The sequence below is a fragment of the Ammospiza nelsoni genome, chromosome Z (assembly GCF_027579445.1).
Source record: "Ammospiza nelsoni isolate bAmmNel1 chromosome Z, bAmmNel1.pri, whole genome shotgun sequence".
NCBI classification, from domain to species: domain Eukaryota; kingdom Metazoa; phylum Chordata; class Aves; order Passeriformes; family Passerellidae; genus Ammospiza; species Ammospiza nelsoni.
This window is the reverse complement of record NC_080669.1, coordinates 29,760,179-29,784,050: the sequence shown is the minus strand read 5'-3', so window position 1 is coordinate 29,784,050 and position 23,872 is coordinate 29,760,179. Positions and strand designations below refer to the sequence as shown.

General features: G+C 34.3%; 1 protein-coding gene across 2 annotated transcripts in view; it reads right to left on the bottom strand.

Annotated features, from left to right (window-relative positions):
- The window catches only part of CNTNAP4 (contactin associated protein family member 4), a 208,017-nt gene that overhangs the window by 29,628 nt on the left and 154,517 nt on the right, over positions 1-23,872 (bottom strand). For both annotated transcript variants that reach the window (XM_059492753.1, XM_059492754.1), the window contains 6 exons: positions 21,223-21,394; positions 16,102-16,208; positions 13,757-13,876; positions 10,853-11,050; positions 7,565-7,721; positions 4,343-4,470 (listed from right to left, as the gene is read on the bottom strand). In XM_059492753.1, coding sequence (XP_059348736.1) covers positions 4,343-4,470; positions 7,565-7,721; positions 10,853-11,050; positions 13,757-13,876; positions 16,102-16,208; positions 21,223-21,394 — 882 coding nt within the window. The remainder of the gene's footprint in view (positions 1-4,342; positions 4,471-7,564; positions 7,722-10,852; positions 11,051-13,756; positions 13,877-16,101; positions 16,209-21,222; positions 21,395-23,872) is intronic.

Below are 23,872 nucleotides of genomic sequence, written 5' to 3'. Positions count from 1 at the left end.
TGACCAATTGGTTTGATTTTCTTATAAGCAACATACTTCGTTGAAGAGATCAATCCTTAAAGCCTAAAATAAAGAAGCCAAGTACTGAAATGGAATGTTAACTAAAACAATAAAGAGCCACCTTCTGCTGGACTGTATTTGATACATGAGTTTTCAGAAGCACCCAAATAAGTAAATCTAACTTGGAAACTTAAGTCAGTGGAGTGCATGGTTTATGGCAATTCAATTCAACCAATTATTCATGGTTCTACTTTTATTTTGCTGTAGGAATTAACATTTTCTTTTCCTCCCAAGTAACTGTCCCACAAGGAATAGATTATTGATGGAATAAGAATTTCTGATTGTTTAGATTCAAGTAATTTAATGAAGTACTGAAGGTATTATAAATACCAGTAAACCTTCTCCTCCATGTTTCTACATGGTATGCTAGTCAGTTATCCTAAAAAACTAATGTCTGTCAGATAGAACAGAAACCAATTTAATAAAAGATATCCCCTGTGAAATACAATTGTATAATTTAATTCTGGAGAGTGACAGAAGTAAAAATATCAATGATCTCTATGAAGAGTATTCAAATGGCACTGTGAGTCCAGGAATATCTATTCTGCCTTGTTTGACAGCACTTCTGAAAAATGGGTATTTGCCACTAGACATTTTTCTGCATTCTTCATCTACGCAAAGGTAAATGTCATTAAATGTATATTTAATTACATTCTTTTAAATACATTATGTACATTAATTACACCCTCATGGGTGTCAGCAACCTCAGGTTAGGAAAAAAGTTTTAACAGCAGATTTCCTTCCTTCTGCAGCTTCAAATTGATGCTAGAAGCAGTGGCCTGGCAAGAGAGTTTAAACTTCATCAATTTTGTCTACTGTGAAAATTAATATGCAGAACTCAGAAATTACTGCAAGTCATAGCTATTTACATTAACCATAAAACTGAATATCAAATAAAATGTTCATTATAAATTCCACTGCTGATACACAATGAGTAGAAATAAATCTACTATGTCCTGTACTCAGTATTTATTACAGCACATATTATGTATGAGGAATTATATTATTATATTTCAATAAAGTCTATGTATTATATATATATATGCCCATAATATATATATATTTATATATTGCATATACATATAAATATATATATGTATAATTTCCTGTGTAGGATAGATCACTTACATTGCAAAAGACTCCTGAGAATATTGAGTCCAACTGTTGAGTGGTCACCACCTTGCCAACTAGACCACAGCACTGAGTGCCCTGTCCAGTCCTCCCTTAAACACCTCCAGGGATGATGACTCCACAGCCTCCTTGAGCAACCCACTCCAATGCTTAATAACCCCTTCTATGAAAAAACTCCCCTGATGTACAACCTGAACGTCCCCGGGTGCAGCTTGATACCGTGTCCTCTTCACCTGCCACTGGCTGCCGGGGAGAAGAGGCCAATCCTCACTGGCTACATCCTCCTTTCAGGTGGCTGCAGGGAGTGATAAGGTCTCTCCTGAGCCTCCTTTTCTCTAGGCTAAACATCCCCAGCTTCCTCATCCTTTCCTCATGGGACTTACCCTCTAGGCCCTTCATCGGCCTTACTGCCCTTCCCTGGACCTCATTATATATCATGCTATAAAATATTTATATGACAATTTCCTAATATAGGTGACACATCATATACATCATAAAAATATTAAATATACATATAACATGCCAAAATTATATAGTAACTTGTATTGAGATAGTTTATTATATACACTCATAAAATTTCTGGGTTTTTTAACACTTTGGGTTTATGTCAAAATCTATGACACAATTATTTTCCTTCAAAAATTGTTTTGTTTTCTCAAATTTTAGTTCTTACCTCCTTAAATACATGTCTTCTCATACTGTCTTTATGATGTAAATGGCTGAGAAAAATTGCATTATTGAACAATCTAAATCAATGTTCTTATTCCAAGGTTTTTGTTGTATTATGACCATGAACGGTTATATTCTGAAATCTTTTCACTGAGCTTGTTTCATTTCAAAATTGCTTCTTTTTGAAGTCAAATGCTATAAAGTTGTATGACATTACAAGAATATTTCTCTGACATTCAGACTGAGTTCTTGTGCTTTTCGTCATGATATTGTAGAATCCTCTATCACAGCTTGTCTAGAAATACTGTGATCATTCATCATCAGTGTAAAATATTGCAGCAATTCAATCACCCAGACTAAGCAAACATCAAATGAACTCAGGGAGGTCAATGGGTGTCAAAACTCTCTGTATGTTTTAGAGATTACTCCAAGGAAGCTAGTTGACTTCCATGTTTTAAGATCTGTCACGTCTGAGGTCAGGTTATGTAATTAATAATATTTGGGAACTTGGTGAGTAGTGGAATTCAAATTCTTCCCCACAGTAATTAGAACTACACAAGCTGTAAGTGTTTCTGTTTCACTGCTCTCTTTGTCACTGGCTTCATGGTCTGTGGCCACAGTGGAGGTCTGCTGCACCACAGGCTGAGTGAGCATGGCCAGCCAACTGAGGGAGGTGGTTACCCCTCTCTATTTGACATTTGTAAGAGAACACCTACACTGGGTTTCCAATTTCCTTTCCTCTAGCAAAGGAAAACATTAATAAACAGCATCAAGCATTGTGGAGGCCACCGGAATGTTCAGGTCTGGAGCACTTGTCCTGCCCTTCAGGCAGGAGGAGCTGGGCTGCTCCAGCCAGGGGAAGGAAAAGGTTTTCTGAGGAACCTGACAGCAGACTCCAAAACCTAAGGGGAAATCATCAAAGAGACTGATACAGAGTCTTTGCATTGGTGTAAGGGGTGAATATCAAAGACAGTGGTTATGGTGAAAGCACAGAGTTTCAGGCTGAATGAAAGCAAAAAGAAATTCTCACTGAGGACAGCCAAACAGAGGTAGAAGCTGCCCAGAGAAGCAGTGCAGGCTCCATCCTAGGGTGCTTCAAACACCAGTTTGACAAAGCACTGAGAGACCAGTGATCTCAACACATGGCTAATCCTGCTATAAGCAGGACACCTCAGTAGGTCCTATCACTCTGAATTAATACCATAATACTATATCATAGTATTATGATATGTAGGACAAATGATCAGCTCACAATCAGATGTCAGACTAGCAAAGTGAAAGAACCCCATGGGATTTTTTAAGTCTTATGAATTTTCATAAGAAAATTAGAATGCAGTGCTGAAACACACATCTGTTAACAAATTTTCCAGGCATAATTACTCTGACAAGACAGAGATGACACAAAAATAAATACATACTAATTTATATGTTTTTATCAATGTGCTTTACTGAGGGTGCTTAAAAGTAGAAAATAGTACACTACTGGTATTTCTCTTACTCATAAAACTGAAGAAATTTGAAAACCAAACATGACACCATATGATGAATGCAGAAAATCACATAAAGAATAAAAATATTTCTAAATACTGTATCTATTATATTTAAATATAATAATTAGTATAGATAACAGTTAAGTTCATGAAAATTCATAAGGTAATGTGATTTAAGAAAATCAACCTATCTGAATACTGTATTAACTTACTCAACTGTTTATCAAATATGGCCCACCCAATTCTTCAGCTGAGTTCTTTGGGGTTTTTTATAGCATTTCTTCTCCTAATTCCTAATTTTTGATTACAAACAGCAGCAGACATAAAATTTTGTGTAATACATTACTAGTGAACATAAGCCAAACATGTTCTCTTTTCCATTGAGAAGGGAAATTATTAAAAAGAGAAGTATCATCACAAATTTTCAATAAGGTGTCATTTTGCACAAACATATTATTCTGGTTGTTACATATATGTATTTAGAATGTAAATCTAGTATTATGATTAAATTTGCCAAATTTAAATTCTTACATGTAGAAAATTTACATGTAGATATTGCATACACTGAATTATTCCCCTACAGTGTAGTTTTCCTAGATGCATAAATATTCAGAGGAGATAACATGTGTAATGCTTTGTGATGGATGCATTCATAGCTAGTGAATGGTATGTCCCCAAGACATGGTAACCAGCTACAAATTCCCCTTCATGTAATGATTTATTCATAAGTTAATTCCAGTTGGGTAAACCAAAATATCTGTTTGAAAACTATTATAACACTTTTTGTTCTCACTATTGACGTATATAGTGAAAAGTAAATTTTTACAACTTCGATGGTTTGCACTCGACGGTGGCGTTTTTTTTTCTAATTCCACGAAGAACTGGATGAGGTTTTTAGAGAAGTCTATCTTACATTTGTAACAAATAATATTTCAAAGGTACTGCAGAAAAAATGCATCACTGTTTAGCAAAACTCTTTATTAGTTACTTACTATCACCACGACAAAGCAAAGGCCCCAGTTTGTAAGCAGCTTCTGAGTTTGGTCTGTCAGTATCTGTGATCACAATCTCAGTTACTGGTAGATGGTCCTTGTAGGAGAGGAAGCCAGTATCATTTGTCCTGAAAAGGTAAAATAAAAGTCACAGTTCTCCTAAATGTTTCCAATAAATATGTCATTATCATTGACACACTCCTGAGAAAAAGGAAAGAAATTAAAACAAAAAAAACTGAAAAAGGCTGCCTAAATATGTATGTGTGTATAATGTGTTTGTGTATGTGTGATACAAAAAACTGTACATAGAAACGTATGCTTTGGAGTTGACACTGGGCTCAGTTGACAGGACTAAAAGAATTTCATTGGAAGCAGGTAGTCTTATGGTTGTGACCATGGTTGTTATGGTTGTGAGAAAAGTCCTCTTGAATAAATGGGCACCTCACTAGCTGCCTAAGACAATGAATTTGCTCAAGTCAAATTTGAAAATGAGTTTTATGTTGCTGAGGACATACTGTATCTGTAATTTACTCCGTCATCAATAGGGAATATTTAATGCCTTCATATAACTTTCAAGTAAGTCTAACTTTTTTTTTTTGCCAACCTTGACAAAAGTTAAAAAAAAAAAAATCAAATAGAAAAGTATAAAGTCATGCTGACTACAGGAAAAACAGTACATGCTACAAATATGAAACTTGCAGAAAAGAAAATATGCAACTTTGCACTCTGAGCACACATCTAGTACTTGTAATATTAGTCTTAGTTCCTTGTTTAAAATCTTTGTTGACTTAGTGCCAGAAACGAATTTTTAAATTTCATAAGCACCAGTTTTGGCCCTAAAATTTCCTTCCCTAAATCCATGGAAATGCTCAGTTACTCAGGTTTATTCTGGAAAATTTAATCTGTCCATTTAGTCCATTCATGGTTGAATCCTCCCTTTAAGGGCAAAGCAAATAGTTCAGAATAAACAGCAGAAACTCCTTATGCTGAATAAAATTATTGACTTTTTTCTCCCCTCTTCCTTTCCTATCATCATCATCATCATCATGATCATCATCATCATCATCATCATCATGACCATCATCATCATCATCCTTCTTCTGCATACAATTTCTGTTTATCTGTTTTGGAGCACAGTGCAAACAAATGGACATGTTTTTAGCAAACTATTTTGCTTCACTGAGGAATGCAAAACATGAGGTTTTTTAAATGTTAATTTTTCATGAAGTGAGATATTGCAGGTTTCTAATTTAGAACTAAAAGAAAATCCCTCAAAACATCAGAAGTGTTTCCTTCAGTAAAATGATGCTGTAAACAAAAGGAAACTGAATATAAATGATCTTCTGTGGAGAGGATTTCAAATTTTTAAATTTTTAGTATCAGATTTAAAAAAAAATAAAATTCTGTTGTCGAGTTCTATAGGCTTAAAGCTTTTGACTACTCAAATAAGGAGTTTAGATTTAAATCTATGTTCAACGCATGAAATAAGATAGATTTCACTATAAAAGTAGACTGTCAAAACCAGTGCTTCAAAACCATGGTGTTCCCTGTGCTCAAAATGTATCTCGAACAAGCAGAGCTTCTGCCTACTTTTTCCACCACTGAACAGTATCTAGTAAACTGATCCAAAACAGTTGTCTCTAGGGAACCAAATACAACATTAATCACAATTACCAAAATTAGTGCACACATAACTGCTGTAACACTGGAGTCACTGGGAAGATGAGTATCAAAAATGGATACAAACAGAAATACAAACCCCGTGTCATTGTACTTTGAATTTAATACACTCATGAACATCTAAGCAACATACTGGAAGTGGATGTGCATGTGAAGACATGCACATAAGCCTCGCATCTACTGTATTTACAAATATATTGCCATTAAAAATTAACGTATATATGTGAGCATGGACTGAATGCATGACAAAACTGAGCAATAACATTTTACGTGTCTGAGAAATGGTGCTAATTTTTTTCTCAAAATGCATTAATCTTTTAACACCTTATTTTTTTGTAAGAAATTAATATTGTTTTTATTTTCATACAGCATAATATTAGGGAAATTCCTAGTGATGTATGTGTTTCTTTAATCTCTTTTTTGGAATAAATGTCACAGATATCACTCTGCGAATTTTACTGCAATAGGAAATTCTTTTCTCCAGAAATCTTTGAAGCTTGTGAAGAATTGTTCTTTGATTAACTCTTTCTTGTACTTTCATTTCTGTTGAATTCCCTGCTCATGTTGAGGGAACAAGCATTTTCCGACCCAACTCAGTAGTCACTCCTTTAAAGGAAGGGTGGACCTTCCTTTAAAAAAATGATGTATTGCTTGATTTTGTATACATCAAGTTGTTTCTAAGTTCCTAATCTTCTTTACATTTTCCCACTTTCAAAAAAAAATTTTTTTAAAATGCATATATTAATGTACTCACTGAACTTTATTTATTTAGGTAAATGAACTTCACAATTTTAAGACCATAAAAGTTTCTTTAACAGAAGAGCTTTCATTTGAAAAGTCCCTCCGCATTATCAAATCCTGTGCTGCATTAGAGCTATTGTTGAGAAAGTTGCGTCCGATCCTACTAAATGAAAAGTAAGGTTCAGATCTGACATTGTAACAAGAACTCATTCATTATATTATTTATTTGAAAGTTATTGTAAATGACACCAGAGAATTTTAGGCACAAGTGGAAGATGTACATGCTAGAAATCCATTTATTCTCTTTGAATAGGACTCCATATGACTGCTTTGCTTCATTGATAGCAAGAGTATTAATTTTCTTTATCTATGTTGTAGATGAAAAAAAAAAAGGATGTAAAAAGTCTAAACCTTAAAGTGTAATTATAAATTATGCTAAGAATTAACTTTTTTAACAGAATGCTTTATTTTAACTTTAATTATGTTCAGTAATCTAAAACTAACTGAAGTTGGGCTAAAGAACTATTGTCTAAATTTATAACATGCAATATACTAAAGACTAGAAAGTATCTGTAAAATTAAATCTTCCCCAAAATTTACAGTGAAAGAATTAGCAATAATACTTAATATGTCCAGCAATAACTTCGTGAAAAATTATGTTCTATAGCAAAGAATCAGATGACAGTATGGCAACTTAGATTTCCAAATGCCTTGGTATTATAAATGTGCTAAGGCCTGTATATTTTCTTTATTTACTTTTAACAAAAAAGTTATTATGAATAATGAACAGTAAAAAGTCACCATTCATCCCTGTCCGCATCACAGTTGCAGTAATGCTGGGAATCAATGCAGCTTCCCTCCAGTCCACAAGCACATTTTTGTACAGCAGGCAAGGAACCTCCCCAGTAAGTATGAGTTTCATTGGTTCTTCCAATCCACCAGCTCAGTGGCATCCCATCTAAAAAGGTTAGAGAAAATCAATGCCCAGTCTTGTCTCCTACTTCTCTCAGTTTTCCCATCCAAATAGTTTTCCAAAAGTTTAAGAAGACAAAAAAACCTGCTCAAATTTAACACCTTTAAATGACCAGGAAAAAATAAATTTCCACCTCTACTTGATAAGCAATTTTTCATTTTAATACTTCGTTATCACATACTAAGTGATTGTCACAGATTTTTGCTTGCATTAGTAGAAAAGGGAACTCACAGTACCTAGTTCAGCCAGCCATGATATTAGAATAATTTATCTTAAGCAGTCAATTTATATAATTCATTTTAAAATGGTCCATGAAAGCGGAGACATAATCATCCTAAAAATCAGGATAGTTTATATTCTCTAGTAAAGATCAATTTCAGATGTTGGAACCGCCAGAAATAGAATAAGGGAAGTTACAGAAATGGCCTCATCCCACTACCAAGAGTATTACAGAGCACTACTACCAATATCTGTGATGAGCTCTGAGTAGCTGAGTCGTGGTGTCAAACAGAAACATCCAAAGACAGCTGTTCAGTCATGGACAGCAGATTCAGAATTTATATACTCAGAGACAACAGAAATCATGTTAATGGTTATCCCATAAGCAAACTGGTATATCTGATGAGGAAAAGTGAAGTTGCCCAGGACTATCACATCTCTCTGTGGTGCATCCAGTCAGCATTGTTTGTAGCAAAATGATAAAACTTACTTTCTTTAATGAAAGCACTTTAATGAAAGTACAGTACTGCAGAATAAGCTTAAAGATATTGCGAAGCAAGTATAGCAACAGAAATACCTGCAGAACACATGATAGCTAAATGATATGAAGCAAAAAGATAAACCGTCTCAAATGAGATGGAAGAAGGGTGATAGATGCATGAAAGTCAAGGCATGAGAAGCAATCAAGTAGTGTTAAACTACAGAATTTCTTATAGATACTTTTTTTTTTTGCTTCTGCTGGAGCTCCATTTTCAGCACCGGGCCCCCATGAAGAAGCTGGAATTTATTCTACTCTCAACTTTGCTTACAAGCACCACTGCTTATTAAACCTCACTGTTAGATAAGACCTCTGTTACACAGACAATCTTTCAGATCGTGAACATATTGACTGCATTCATTACCACACAACTGTCAGCCCAGCAGGCCAAAAAACAGTATGTGCAGTTTTTCGAAAAGTCAAGCTTGCATAATGGCATCAATGTCCAATATCAGTGTTTGCGTTTGCAAACCATCACAGGAGGAAGAAAACCCAGAGACTGTGTATAAATAATTTATCAGACAACACTTTAAAAAGGTTCTAGCAACTAAGGCTGTAAAAAGCAGAATATTTCTGCTGCTTTAACAGCATGCCATAGGTTTATACTGTAGTCCTGAATTAGCATTCCCAACGTTTCACTAGGGACATTGAGGTATGTTTAAAAGCTGGTCTCAGTTATTTGTTCATACAGCAGTCAGGAGATAGTATTTACTGAAATGCTGCAAGTTCATACTGATTAGCTCAGATTTTTTTCACCGCCTTGGCAGAAAGTACTGCCTGGGCAAAATGAAGCCATTAATTAAAATGGTTAGAGATTTCTTCATAATGATCACATAAATGTATTAAGCAATGGCTTCTTTAATGAGATCATTTGCAAATGCTATCCAGGCGGATTGAATACAATGCATTCCTAAAATACAGTCAGTTTAGAATTAGTAGGTGGATTGTATGTTCCAAAAAATATATTATGTAACCATCATCAAATTTTCTATTTCTGAGGCATACCTAGTGAAGATCGTAAACAGTAGAAATGAGAGTGATTAAACTCTGTTTAAAAAGAAATTATTTTAGAAAATTTGTAGAAGTCTCATATAAGTCTCTTTCACATCTATTTATTCCTAGCATTCAAAACTAAATTTTAAATAACTTACCACATCTGATTGCACACTTTAAAAACATTTATTTTAACAAATTTATGTGCATTTTATAAACATGCAGCTATATGCAATATAAACAGCATAACAATATAGATAGTGAATTATTTTAGCACATTTACATGCAATCTCCCTGGACCAAAAAAAAAAAAGTCTTTAAACTTTCTGCTTGAGGCAAACCAGGGTTTTGAACATCTAAACATAGCTTTAATTTGGAGCCCACAGTAAAAAGAAGGTTCATCAGGACACCTTAAGCAGCAGGTTCACTTTTTTTGCTGTGGAGGTGTTTTCAAAAAGGTATTGTTCCAAAAGCAAACACCAGCCTGAGAAGTCCAGAGATACCCATGCCATAATTAGTGAGAAATAATGCATAAGTAAAGAGCTTAGACCTAGAACCAGAGAGGGTTTCACGCAGAGGCATTCTCTCTGCTTAGTAGGAAAGAATGTCAACGAATCAATTTTTACCATTTTAAGAGTTTCTGGTGCACAAGCCAAAAAATTTCACTAAGTTTTTCAAAAGAAAGTAAACAATGAAGATTTTACCTCCACATTATTTGGAGCGCTTAGATGTTCAGAGTAAGGTCTTTTAACACCAGCTCTGTGTCAATAAAGTTAAAATTTAAATAGACTACATAACTTCGCTTTTATTTTAAGTAGATCAGATCTTCCATTATTTCTTAAGGCAATTATAATTTTGTCAATAATCCACATTTTAACTACTGAGCTTTCTAAGAATGTTTATACTGGATAGTGGGAATTCAATGTTATTGATGTGTTTTGTCAAGTACTCACAAAATGCACATTAAGTGCACACATTAGCTCCTACTAGTATTTACTCACTAATTTGTTCTCTTTTAAGAAAATATTTCCTCAGTAACAATTTAATTCCTTCTTTAAAATTAAAAAGTTCTTGGAAGACTAAATAAGATGGGATCTTATTCACAATCTCTGTTAATTTAAAAGTCTTATGAGAGAAATTAACTTGTGAATTTAATTCTCTGAAAGAAAATCATTATAAATCGACATTTGCATTTTCCTGGTTCAAATATCTCTTGGCAATTTACAGAAATCTGAGAACTTAATATTTGAAGTAGTTCAAACTCCACAGTAGCAAAAAGCCATAGTCTTGTTAGAAATAAATAACTTTAGTAGCTAGCAAAATAAAAGCATGATGCAACATAATAAGGTTTGTCTGCTTTACTTACCTGACTTATCTAAAAGCCTTGACTTTTTGCAGTAGTAAGCAAGCTCCTGTTCACAGTGGTCTGCAAGGTTTATTGCAGCCTGAAGCTGGTCTAGGGTGGCAGAATACTTGAAAAACACAGTGTGTGGGTTCTCTCGATTAGCACTTTTAACCCTGGTTAGGTTGGTGCTGTTATGCTGTACAATCGTCCACGTTGCATCTTTCCAAACACATGTGAAAAGTAATAAAGAATCAGAGCATTGTGCAAGTTAGTAAGGGAAAGAGCATGAATGATGAAATCAGCCAAACTTCAGGATAACTTCTCTGATCACAGAAAGCCCGTTGGAGCCCATGAAACAGACATAAATCATTTAGCAAAAATGAAAACAATTTTTCATTGTTTCTATTCATAGGTAGATCATTGTGCCATGACTGTAACAGATATTCAGCTAGTTAGGATTATTCAATAGGGAAAGAATATCTGATGACACCCAAATATTTGTATCAGAAATAAAATATTGTTTACTTGGTAAATTGCAATGAAAGATTAGAAGAAAAAACCACTCTCCCTAGGCTTAAATACTGCATAAAATAACACTAACTATATCCTAGCATCTACCTACATTAAATACATCCTTATAGCTTGAACTGATTTATTCAGTATGATAAAATGGCCTATAGGCCTTTTCTTTAATACATAGAAGCAGAAGTTTTTTGCATATACTGAGTTTACTGTAAAACTAAGATTACACAAAGGTGAATTATTACTGCTACCTAAAATTAAATAGTAATCATTGTGAAGGCTCATATCATTCTTCTGTTTTGTATTTTTGCCAAGATCCTTCACTGGTGAATAGGTTAAAAATGAGCTTATTCTGTTTCAACTCCCCCTTTCAAAACCTGTAACTCTACCTCTCCTGACCAAAACCCCTTTCAAGGTAGGGGTGAGAAGGCTTCAGTTAAAGCCCATCTGGGACAGTCAAATTCAGATTCACGGTCACTGTATTCTTGCATATTTATGGCCAGCTAATAAAAAAAAAAAAAAGAAAAAAAAGGTAATTTTTTTTCCTAAATTTTAGTATTGCCATTATATTTCAGGCATTCTAACAATAGTATTCTAACTACTAGACCTGTATTTTATATCATCAGCTGCCTATAGGCCATATAGGGCAGATCATATAAAAATATCCATGAAGAGGAAAGAATGATGGTCACTTAGAGATAGGTAATAGTCAGAAAATCTAAACAAAATATTTTTCATCTAATCATAAAATTTTATTAAGGATGTAATTAGACTGTCAAAAACCAGATAGCTAGAAAAACAAATTTAAATTTTGGTTCCTTTGTTTTGGGAACTGTTTTCTATAGTTGTGGGTTTTTTTGGTAGATGGATACACATACAGACACGAATACATCTAAACATTACACTGAACATAAAAATTAGGACAAAGAGTTTGGATATTCAACTCATTGTCACACTCACAAAATTACACAAAAAACAGCTAACAGCAAAGTTTGTAGCATTTTAATTGACAATGTGGACTGTAGCCTTTTGATTCTGAAACTGCCCTCCAAGAATAAATTCAGGAAATGGCACCTCCCTCCCAGCTGCCTGAAAACAGAGCCCCATAAATGTCAAAGACAAGGCAGTGCAGTAAGAAATGTGGGCATCTGCCTTTCCTGCCTCTGGTGGGAAAAGGGAATACCAGTCATGAGGAAACTGGGAACAAAACAAATATAGAGGATTCGTCCTGTCAGAATGCATCTTGAGATGACGAACTGATCAATGATGTTTGCTTAATGTGGTGAATAAGGAGTGACTGAGGAAAACAGGAACAGCTGTTCATGGACACACAAGGATAAATCAGACGCAACACTGTACCTTGGAGAGTTATACCCACTTAGAAAAATTGTCATCTTTCTGCCATGATTCTTTGGTCTCTTTTAGTCTCACAGGACACTAGAATATTTCTTTTTAAGAGCCTGTGCCAATCTGAAACGTGCTTATTGTGAGCAAGCACAGTTCACTGTAGAAGTCAAAGTCAGGAGCTGACACCATGAGACTAGGAAAAGTGCTCAAGTCGACATCAAAATCTTACCATAAGGTTTCTAAGTCAAGTTCTCAACACTTAGGGCATATCTAGCCCTAGCCAGTTCAAATCTAGCTTATTCATCTATTCTTTTAAACAGTTAAAACTGTGTAAAAGTATTTTTTTGTCAAACAAAACAATAAAATGTTCCCGTCATTTTGGCTGGAAAGAATTTCAAATAAAAGGAGCTAAGTAAACTGTAAAGGAGACAGTCATAAATCCAGCAATAATAAATTCCAAACAGCCATTTAAATTTAAGCTTAGTTGAAAGGACCTTTACCAATATACCATATACCATACGGAAATAACATTAACTGCTTTGTTAAAAAGCAGACCAACTGTTGCATTTGTATTCTCCAAAAGATCACCGTGCAGTTTGAAAGATGAAGTTTAACATCAATGTTCCTCCCAACAAAGGCCAGATCTAAGTTAAAATTTTTCAGAAGGCTATCAGGGAAAGTCAGAAAATTTCTCATAAACATAACTTATTTCTCATTTTCCTAAGTATCCGCAAGAGGCTGCAACTTCAGTGAAAACAAAGCTGCTCCCCAAAAATGAACTAGAATGACATTGTCTCCATATGGAACACATGCCCCATTTATGCAAAGCATAACAGGAATGCTGTGTTAGCTTCAAAGCCTGAATCCTGTTATAATTCTAATTTTTATACCTAATTATTTGCCCAATATCCTGAGCTAAGGAGTCGCCTTCATTTTGTTGTTCATGTTTACATTAAATTCACAAACTGCAGAGACTTCTCACTTGATAAGTTGTGTTTCAATATAATGAGCACGCATACAGCCACAGCTGTAAGCTAAGGAAGTTTATCACCTCACCTGTCATATTGCAGTACACGAGAAATGGTCCCAAGGGGCCACTTCCATCTGAATCAATATTGTAAAAGCCTGAAGTGTTCCCTCTGTGCTTATAGGCTTCACATGATTGCTCATAGATGGCTGTAAAAGAACATATTCCATCACAAATGTAATGGCATGATTTTACATTTTATTCAAGAAATTATAAAAAAAAGTGCATGACCCTTGACATTGGGAAAAGAAGTTGGGTGTGTGCTGTCTGCTAAAGAATTAAGAAAAATTCATGCAATCAAAGCTATGCCTTTATTAGAAATTGTTAAGCATATTTTATTTAACATGGAGATTACATGTTGCATTTTTAAGGATTTTATTCTGTATTTCCAGCTCAAAACCTCTGGGAGAAAAACATGAAATATGGGTGAGTAAATGGTTGAAAAACTTCTGAAAAATCCTAGAATGCCAAGGGTATTACTTAGACTCTGGTAATCTGATTTTGAGGAAAACCCCATTGACTACCTCAACCAAATCAGATTTTTGTTGCTGTTGTTGCAACGTAAAGCAGAAGGTAAGCATTTTTTGGCTTTCACACTTCTTAAGTTTCTTCCCACTGTAAATGGAAAAGCAAGTGACATGTCAGAGATTTCAGTAAAAGAACTAAATTAGCAAAGACAAAATGACAGCTCCTTGGTTCCCTGTCATGTATACTTTGTATCAGTCAAGATCTAAAAAAAAAATTCTGTGATACCGCCTATACATCAAATATCTGAGAAAAAAAAGATATATGAGTCCACCTCTATAACTGGATCTCAGAAAACATGATGATAATGTCACAGCTGGACACATTAATCTAAATTCTCCTTTAACTATCATATTTCTTTTGAGCAGTCATAATGTTTTTATCTTACATTTCAAAATTAAACTGCACTCTATCAGTTATCAAAACTTTAAAAAATTACGCCAAAAGGAATGAGCTGTTAGATTAATAATGAAAAGTAGTTATGAGTGCTATACTTTTTTTTTTAATAAGCTATTGTATTAAAGAGTGTTATCTTTCTATTTTTTGCCTGATGGCTACTGACATTATATGGCAACAACTATAAAAAGAGACAAACCATTCATTTTATTTACTCTATGAAATATCCACAATAAACAATTTTTGCAATTTTCAAACGCAATTTTATGGTTCTGTACAGTAAATACTTTTAGCTAAATTTAAAAATTACATAATTTCAGTTATTCATTATTATTTTAGACAATAAAAAAATTGGTAACTCATATTATTACATTTCTCAAGTCCTAATCATCAGGAAACTCTCACCTCCCTCTGTCCTCATAGAAATTAACAGATGATTCAATTTGTGACTTTTCAAATTGCAATGAATCAAATCACCTTCATCTTCACTCTGGGCTCATCAGGTTTTAATGGGGTACCACATGGTATTCAAAAGCCAATGTTGTAATATTTTCTACTTTACATAGTTTTTCTTAATATTGTTAGTTATGACTATTGTTGACTTTGTACAAGCAAGTTTTTAAATAGGCAGTCTTCTAAAATCAGTGATTTCTCAAAAAATCCCATTTAGGTGGACATACATTTTTTTGTAAAAGCGGCCAAAAAGATTGTAATGATTTTATATACACAATATGTAAGTATAGAATTGTTTATCTGAGATTAGGGCAATCTTTGTATTAAAAAAAAAAACCCAAACCAGTAAATGCCTATGGATTTTTACTTATTATAGGCATGCAATGAAAGCCAGTATATTTATTTTATCTTCTTTTATCTTATCTTATATTTATTTTATCTTCTTTTATCTACTGCTGAAAGCAGTACCAAATTAAAGCATCTCCTGTGAAATTACCTAAGTTACACTTACTTAGGCTTTCAAAATGTGTTTATTTTATTTTCTTCTAATCTACTTCCTGATCTAGAAAACTATATAAACATGTGTTTGAGGTTTAGCATAGGATTGCTTTGGAAATGCATGTAGTCCCAGTGGCTCAGAAATAATAAATATTAGTTATTATGATTAATACAGATGAATTTGCTGTATTTCTAAATGATACATTGATTCAGAAAGTGGAGTTACATGGATGAGAGAGGATATTGCTATCTTATATAAAATACAAAAATGTAGAAGAAAAACACTTAAAAGTTCAATCAATTTTTTGTTCTATATTTTGAGTTCCCAAGGCCTTTCCTCAAACCAAATTATGAGTATTTTTATAACTGAGAATATTTTATGAATGGTAAGTTCAAATGTTTTTTACTTTGGTTTGCTTTGTCTTTTTGTTTTGTTTTGTGGTGAAGAAATTAAATCAGAAATAAAAGCATAATCAGAAACCAGAAAACACCTTATACTTACGATAGTGACAAGTAGCTCCCTTGTAACCAGTATTGGCACAGTTACAGTGGAAACTGTTCCAGGACTGTGAGCACTCACCACCATGTTCACAGTAATTAGGCAAACACCTAAAACAAAAAACAATGCGCATTTTCACTCTTTTTTCTCCTCACTTACTATTGTACTTAGCAATAAAAGCAAAATCCTGGAAAAGTGCAATGTGAAGGAGTCATCAATGTCATTGGTAAGGATGCCAACGTAAGTAAAAGAAAATTAAGATAATTTCTTCCTTGGCATTCCTTTTACTTATAAAATATCTTAATTATGTAACAAGGCTATGAGAACAGAAACAAGGCATAAGATAGAGAATTGTTATTAGCGTTCAACTGGTCACAATTCAATACAGACTAATAAAGATTCATGTGTTGATAATTCAATGGCAAGTTTTACAGTGACCGGGATTTCTTCAATAACATGTGTCATAAACAAAGCAACATTACAGCAGGCTTCCTTCTGTTTCACCAGCAAATTCATCTTACCACAGCACTAGACATCGGTTTCTTATTCCAAAATCCTGTTTACCTTCTATCCTAGAAAGATTTCAGTATGTTGGTTCCAACATAACTAAGTACTTGTAAAGCCATTTCCACTCTGGTAATATGACTAAGATCCTGAAAAGTTCTGATTACTTTCTTCTAACTATACAATGGTTGACTGAAAAAACAATTTACCTGTAACTTCTTAGTGTTTAAGACTGCAGCACTGTACTAAAGTATAAAATAACTGTTACATGAAAAAAAAAGAAATTATCTTTTTTTATAAATGCAGCTGAAAATACATTGAAATAGATTGGCACACTTCAACTAATTATCAACTAGCTTTTAACCAATTATTAACTAGCTTTTCACCTTAGAAATTAGTTAACATTCTAACTGCACTGAGTTTATGTGCATGATACAGTACAGAAAGTGTAAAATTACTTTACTGTTGACATTAGCCACAGGAAAAAAAAGGAACAAAAACAACATGCCCACTAATATTCACAGGATCTTAAAATACCTTTTAATTCATCCAAGAAATATTAAGAGAATATTAAATTAGGATTGCAGAAAGTCCAGCATTTCACATCTGCCCTATGAATAATTCAGGGTCTTTGCACATTCACTGCTCATGGCACTCCAAGAACTTTATCTTTCTTTCATGTTTATAAACAAGGATAAGTGGTTTTCACAGGAGGGAATTAAAAAAGAAGTAGCAGGTGAAGTATAGGTAAAGTAAGTAAACTGATAGATGTCATCTATTTTCAAGGCAATCTGTGACATTTTTGGCAGTGAAACAGCTAATCTTGTATCTATTCTCTCACTCAAAAAACGTGTTCCTAAGACTAGTCAACAGATGATATGTGTCTCATTGAATTATGTTTTGGAGCCTAAAGATAAAATTTAGGCATCAGGCTTACAATTATTTTAATTACTTTGTTTGACTGAATTACATAAATATACATACTAATGTTTCTTAGGTAAATACTCTATTTCTCTTTCTAATCATCAGTTATTAGAAACACAAATCTCTAGCAAAACTGCCATTCAAGACCTTCAGTGCATTCACTGACAGCTGGTCAGCTTTTATTTCAGTCACATTTTGTGTCCTACGCCTTTTTGATAAAGACATTATCTAAAAATTGTGTTTTATATGGCCTTTACTTGTATTAACTCCCTGTCCCTACTAATTAATCTTCCTAATATTTTTCACAAGATGAAAAGCTTTGAAGAAATTGATAATGTTTGAACCAACCTTAATGAAAGTGCAAACAAGTTAAAAGTATAATTTAAATCTTAAAACAATAAATTTAAATCTTTTAACATTAAGTTTCTTCGTCTGCTTTGGAATGTATAATAGAAAGTAGCCACTTGCTACATCAAAGTAAATGTAAATTACATTATATGCTGCAACCCTACCCCAAAGCAAGATTTAGGACACAGCTTTCTTTGAACAAGGTAATTTTCTCAAAAAACTCTCATATTTGAAACAGTATTTCTAATACTCAATCTATAAAAAATAATTTTTATGTCTGCTAAAACCAGAAAAGCAACAGCTAATGAAACATTTGCCGCATATTTCTTGATAATATGCTTTTAAGTGCATGGCTTCTGAAAATTATATAATATTTTAAACCAAGGCAGCAGCCTATTAATAACTATAAACTAATATTGAGAGGAGAATACTGATCCAAAATATGAATATAGCTGCGCTAAAGAAAGGGAAAGATAAGAACTTTTTATGTCAGTTTTAACTAGATATATTTTTTTTCTGTATACGATTTCTTTATCCTGATTCTAAATTATGGCTAAAATATCCTTTTTAAAAAGTAAATAACTGCTGCATTTTTTATGCCTATTATTTCTTCATTTTTCAGCTTGTTCAAACAAAAAAGTGAAAAAAACTATTTCAGAACTGTGCAGTGATCATAATTTTTATTTTTGGCTTTTTCTTTTTAAAGATATAAACCCGTTCAATCATTTTTTTTGTATGTTGCTGGCAGGACAAAAAGGCAAGAGCTCCTGGTAGGAAATGGTATGTTTCTGTGTAGGGCTCAATATAATTAGGACAGACGCATCTGGTACTCTCTCCTCAGAGACTAAATATGCTAACATTGCAATGCATTTAAATGACACCGTGTCCTTTAAAGTGATTTTGTGAATGGTTTATAGCTAATTAGGAGTTATTAAACCAATATATATTGATAAAGGAGCTGAGAGAAAAGATAGTAAGGAGAAATATATGAAGAGAATTGTTTGCACACATAAGAGATGTATGAGCAATAGAACAGTATAAGGATGTCCTGAAATGAAATGGCTGAATGAGGGATCATGGAAAGATTGATGACTGCAAACAGTCATAACAATTGAAGAGTAGGATAAGGAATGAGAAAGTTTATCAAACTGAGAAAACTGCAAATAGGAAAACGGTACAGCATTTGTTTGTATAAAATGGATAAAAAAAGTTAATAATTTATATTCAGAAAAATTAATTATTAACTAAACATCTCTCCATGAAGATTGTAAATCTCATAAAAAACACTCTTCATATACTAAATGTGTATATGTGAGGTAAAGAACGGATTAAACAGAATTGTTTTCAGTTTATTTACCATTGCATATAAATCCAGTTTGCTATGCAAAGAGTAAATATTATTTGTTTTCATGCACTTCAAATACGTAAAACTAATACAAAAGGACTCCATTTAGGTGTCAATCACTTCTATTACAAAAAGCTGTCAATAACTCCAGAATTTGGGCCATGGTTCATTATTTGGAACTGAAGATCTAAAGACTCGCATAAAGACTCCAAGATAAAGAAGCGATTTGTTTGTGCTCACCTTTAGGGAGATATTTACTACTGGGAACACAAAATGCTCCTTAGCTTCGGGCATTCAAAGACATTTATAAATCATGGTAGGAATGAATCATTTTTTCTCAAACAATATGGTCCGCAGGATCATACAAGCTACCTATTAAATATTGTTTAAAACATGTAAGCAGTTTTAATTTTGCCAAATATATGTGCTTTACCACCTGGGATTTATGGTGAGATGCAGAATTAATTTGTTAAAGAGAAACATGAAGTTTGTTCCAAACTACAAGCAGCAGATATTGAATTAAATGATACTGTGCAAAGCAACGAGAAAGAAATAGTCCCAGAAGCAAGACAGAACAAGATCAGACAGGATTTTTAAAAGTAGTCTATTTTGAAAAAAAAAATACAATGAGGGTAACGAAATATAAAGATGAGTAGATTAAACTTCCATTTTGATAAATCAGGAAGACATATGCTTAGCATGATGGGAACTGAAAACTAAATGTTTGCTTAGATTGAGAGCCAATGCAAGAAAGGTACAATGGTCAAGATAGAAGAAGAGACATAAATTAAGATCTGAAAATATTTGAGAAAACATAACCAACCAACCACGAATCTCCCATAAAGATGTTATTTTCCTTTTGTATCACTGATCTTAAGAAATTTTATCCTCATGTTGGACTTTTCTCTCCTTAAAATTTTAAGAAGAATTAGGTAAATAGCTAGTATTTTTTCCATCTTTCATCTACAAGGAGTAGTGACTGTTTCCAAAATAAGAACATGGATATCTGTACACCGTGTTATCTCTAGGAAGGGATTGCAGGTCACAGAAGTAAGGTTGTGTGACTGATCCTGAAACTGGCTATTGTCTTAAAGCAGATTTCTGCCTACAGCGTTTTCCGAAAAAGATACAACTTTTGAAAAGTCTTATAATTCAACAGACAGAGTTTTTGAAACTAAAAGACACCTTATGAGGACTAGAAATATAGAAAGTGAGGGAGAATTATTCAAAAGTACATAATTTCTCCTCTGTCTGCTGTGTCCTTTCAGTACAGCTTTTCAGCTGTGTCCAAGAAAAACACTTCGGGATTAAGAACAGGGTATCTGTCTGTGACTGCATTCTCTGGAGTCTACAGAATAAAACTTCTCCTTCTTTGACTGTTTGTTTGCTCACTTGCTCCCTTCTCAGCAGCTTGTGTTGTTCTGCAACCTGCTCTGCTTTCACTACACTGAAGTCCAGCAATGTCCTTCAAGCATTTCCATTACTGGGAATGTATCCCTCTTTGGGGAGGGACTTTCCTTTGGGGAGCGACACTTCAACTAGCCATTCTTTTAGATAGATGCTAATTGCAGGTTATGAGATTAGTTCTGACCGTGGTCTAAAAGACAATTGTTCACTCACTGTGATGGATATTTTATACTTTGTTTCTGGAGAGGTAGAAGATAGGAAACAGCAGTAACTTGTAAAAAACATAGTATATTAAAAGGTGGATGGGACTACAGGTTGCAGTAGGGGATTTGTGTCTGCAGCTCATTTGAGAAGAAAGCAAAATACTTAAATTTGTCAGAAACATAAAATAATTTTATTCAAATTTAATTTTATTTGCAGTAAAAGGAAGCCTATTTGCTATATGCTACATATTCTGCATTTATTCAGGATTTCTAAATTCTTACAAAAGAAACAGCATGTTATTTTGTAACAGTGTTCTGTTCTTTGTCATCAAATCACTATTAGAAACAAAACACAGGCATAAATAAATTAATGAGTAAACATTATTTCCTCACCTGTCTGTAATGCCACATAAATCTATCTGAAGATCACTGAAATTGCCAAAACCGTTCTGCTGAATAGAGATGATATCCACTGCTTTGTTACCAATGGAAATATGTTGCATGCATCCTTGAAAACCACCAAATGAGGTATTACATTCAGAAATGTTTCCACTGCTTGGACAGCCTGAAAAAAGAATAAAAACTGGCACTGAAAAGAAATATTTTATTGAAAAACTTTATATACTCCGAAAGTAAATTGAACTTTTATAACCTCTACACATTTTAAACTTTGTGACTGGGGGACTTTAGCCAGAAGCTCTTCTGATTAAGCCATGGTTGTATGACTGAAAAGAAATACTTCTTTGCAGTCTTACTGTTTTGAAAGCATATGCAAAATATCACTAAAAATTCCGTTAAAGGATAACTGAAACAAAAGCTCCAAAGCAATGAGCAGAATCAAGATATGAACAGAATGTTAGGTTACAACACAGTCACATGATCAGAACAAGTTTTAAGTCACAATTGAAGTGAAATAAGAAAAAAAAAACCCAAAACCAGTTACTAACTAAAGTCACTTTACTCTGTCAGCTGTTAAGAATATTTTGTAAAGTACTGAAGATGCTCCTGCCACTGAACATGCCACTCATGGACAAGGAAGAGATGATTGAAAATGTAAAGGTCAAGGACAGGCTTGGTTGCAGCAAACATGAAGGTGAAGCTGTGGAGTTTATGAGCCACAGAGAAGAGAGAGAGAAATAAACTCCAGAATTATAACCCTTGACCTCAGAAGAGCCAAAATTTTTCTGTTCAGGATCTGTTTTGAGGATACCATTAAAAATTGCCTTGGAGACCAAAAGGGCTGGAGAGATTTCAACAAAAAAGGTCTTCAGAGCAAAAGAGAAGTCCATAGCGGTATCAAAATAGTTAATCAAGTGTGGCATAAGGCCTGCAAACATAAACACTCCTGAGTGAGTTCCTGAGTGAGTGCAAACACAAAAAGAAAGGACACAAAATGTGGTAGCAGGGACATGCAACATATAGGGGAATACAAAGACATAACCTGCGTGTCTAGGAATGCACTTAGGAAACCAAGAGGGGATAAAACTTGCCAAAGATGTTGAAATACAACAAAAAAAATTTTAGGAGGTTCAACAGTAAGAAAACGAAGGCTAATGAGATTATGGATATTATACATATATCTCATGGGGCAGGGGACTTAACAACAAGGGTCTAGAGAAGAATTGTTTCCTTTTACTGGAAAGGAAGAAGTAAAACTGATCCTTAGGATTCCCATAACCTAGCAGAGCATGAAAAAATGAATGGAGTATCCGTGGTAAAGGAACACAGCAAAGGAACAAGGTGTACCTGAGGACGTTGCAGGAGCGGGTCAATGCCATTTGAACAATTGCCATTGTCATTGTGAATCCATTAACATCTTAGTCCTCAAAGGGTCTTGGCAATATGCTGAACAAGAAAAGTTCCACCCATCTTCAAAAAACTAGAGGACTGTTATTCTTATTGAGGTGCCTGGCAAATTCACAGAGCAAAACCTCTTAAAGCCATTTCTAAACATGCAAAGGACAGGAAGTTAACTGGCTAACTTTAGCTTCAAGGTTAAATTATGCCTGACTGAGGTCTTTATTTTCTTTGCTGAAGTGATGAACAGTATAGATAAAGGGAGAGCACTGAGCATTGCATATCATGACTTTAGCAAAAACTTGACAGCTTTCTACAGTGTCCCTATCACCAGATTCACAATATATCTGGGTGGGATAAGCAGGCAGTTGATGCTGCGAAGTCCAGCTGATGATCAGGGAGCAGAAGATTCTTTAGAGATCAGTAGTGACATCTACAATGTCTTGATTAATGACCTGGATGATGAGGCAGCATGTGCTTTCAGCAAGCATGCAACTGATACCAAACCAGAGGCAGGGACAATATGTCGGAGAATGGGGCTGAAACTCAAAGGGACCTGGACAGGATTGCCATGAAATCCATTAAGAACAAGATCAAGATTTTTAATCTGACATGAAGCAAGTCCACGCAACAATCCAAATTGGAGGATAACTGTCCAGAGAGAGGCCTGAAATCCTAGTGACCATCAAGTGGAATATGATCTGGGGAAGTGCTCTTGCAGCACGGAAGGCCAATGCCATTCTGGTATGTATTACCAAGAGCACAGTCAGCAAGTCTTGGGAAGTGGTTCTTCCTGCTACATGGCACTTGTGAGGCCGTATCGAGAGTGCTGTAGCTCTGGGCTCCCCAGTACAGGGGAGGAAGGACATCAGTGTCCCAGAGTGAGGCCACGGGAGGCCTCCAAGATGGCTGGAAGCTGAATGCAGTTATAAGGAGAGGCTGACAGATCTGGGCCTGCTCAGTCTTAAGAAGAGAAAATAAGATGGCACAGAGAATATAGAGCAGGACTACTTCCAGCAGTACATGGTGATGGGATAGGAGGCAAAGGACAAAAATATAAACCTGCATATTTGGATCATAAGGCAGAAGACACAAGCAACAAGTGTTTTTATGTTGACAGTGGTCCATATCAGAACAATGTGCCCCAAGAAGTTTTAAGATTTCCATCTTTGCAGATGTAAATGGCTTGAGTGGTCATATCCCAGTACATCTTGATCTAAGACTTGATCAGAACTGAGGCTTAGAC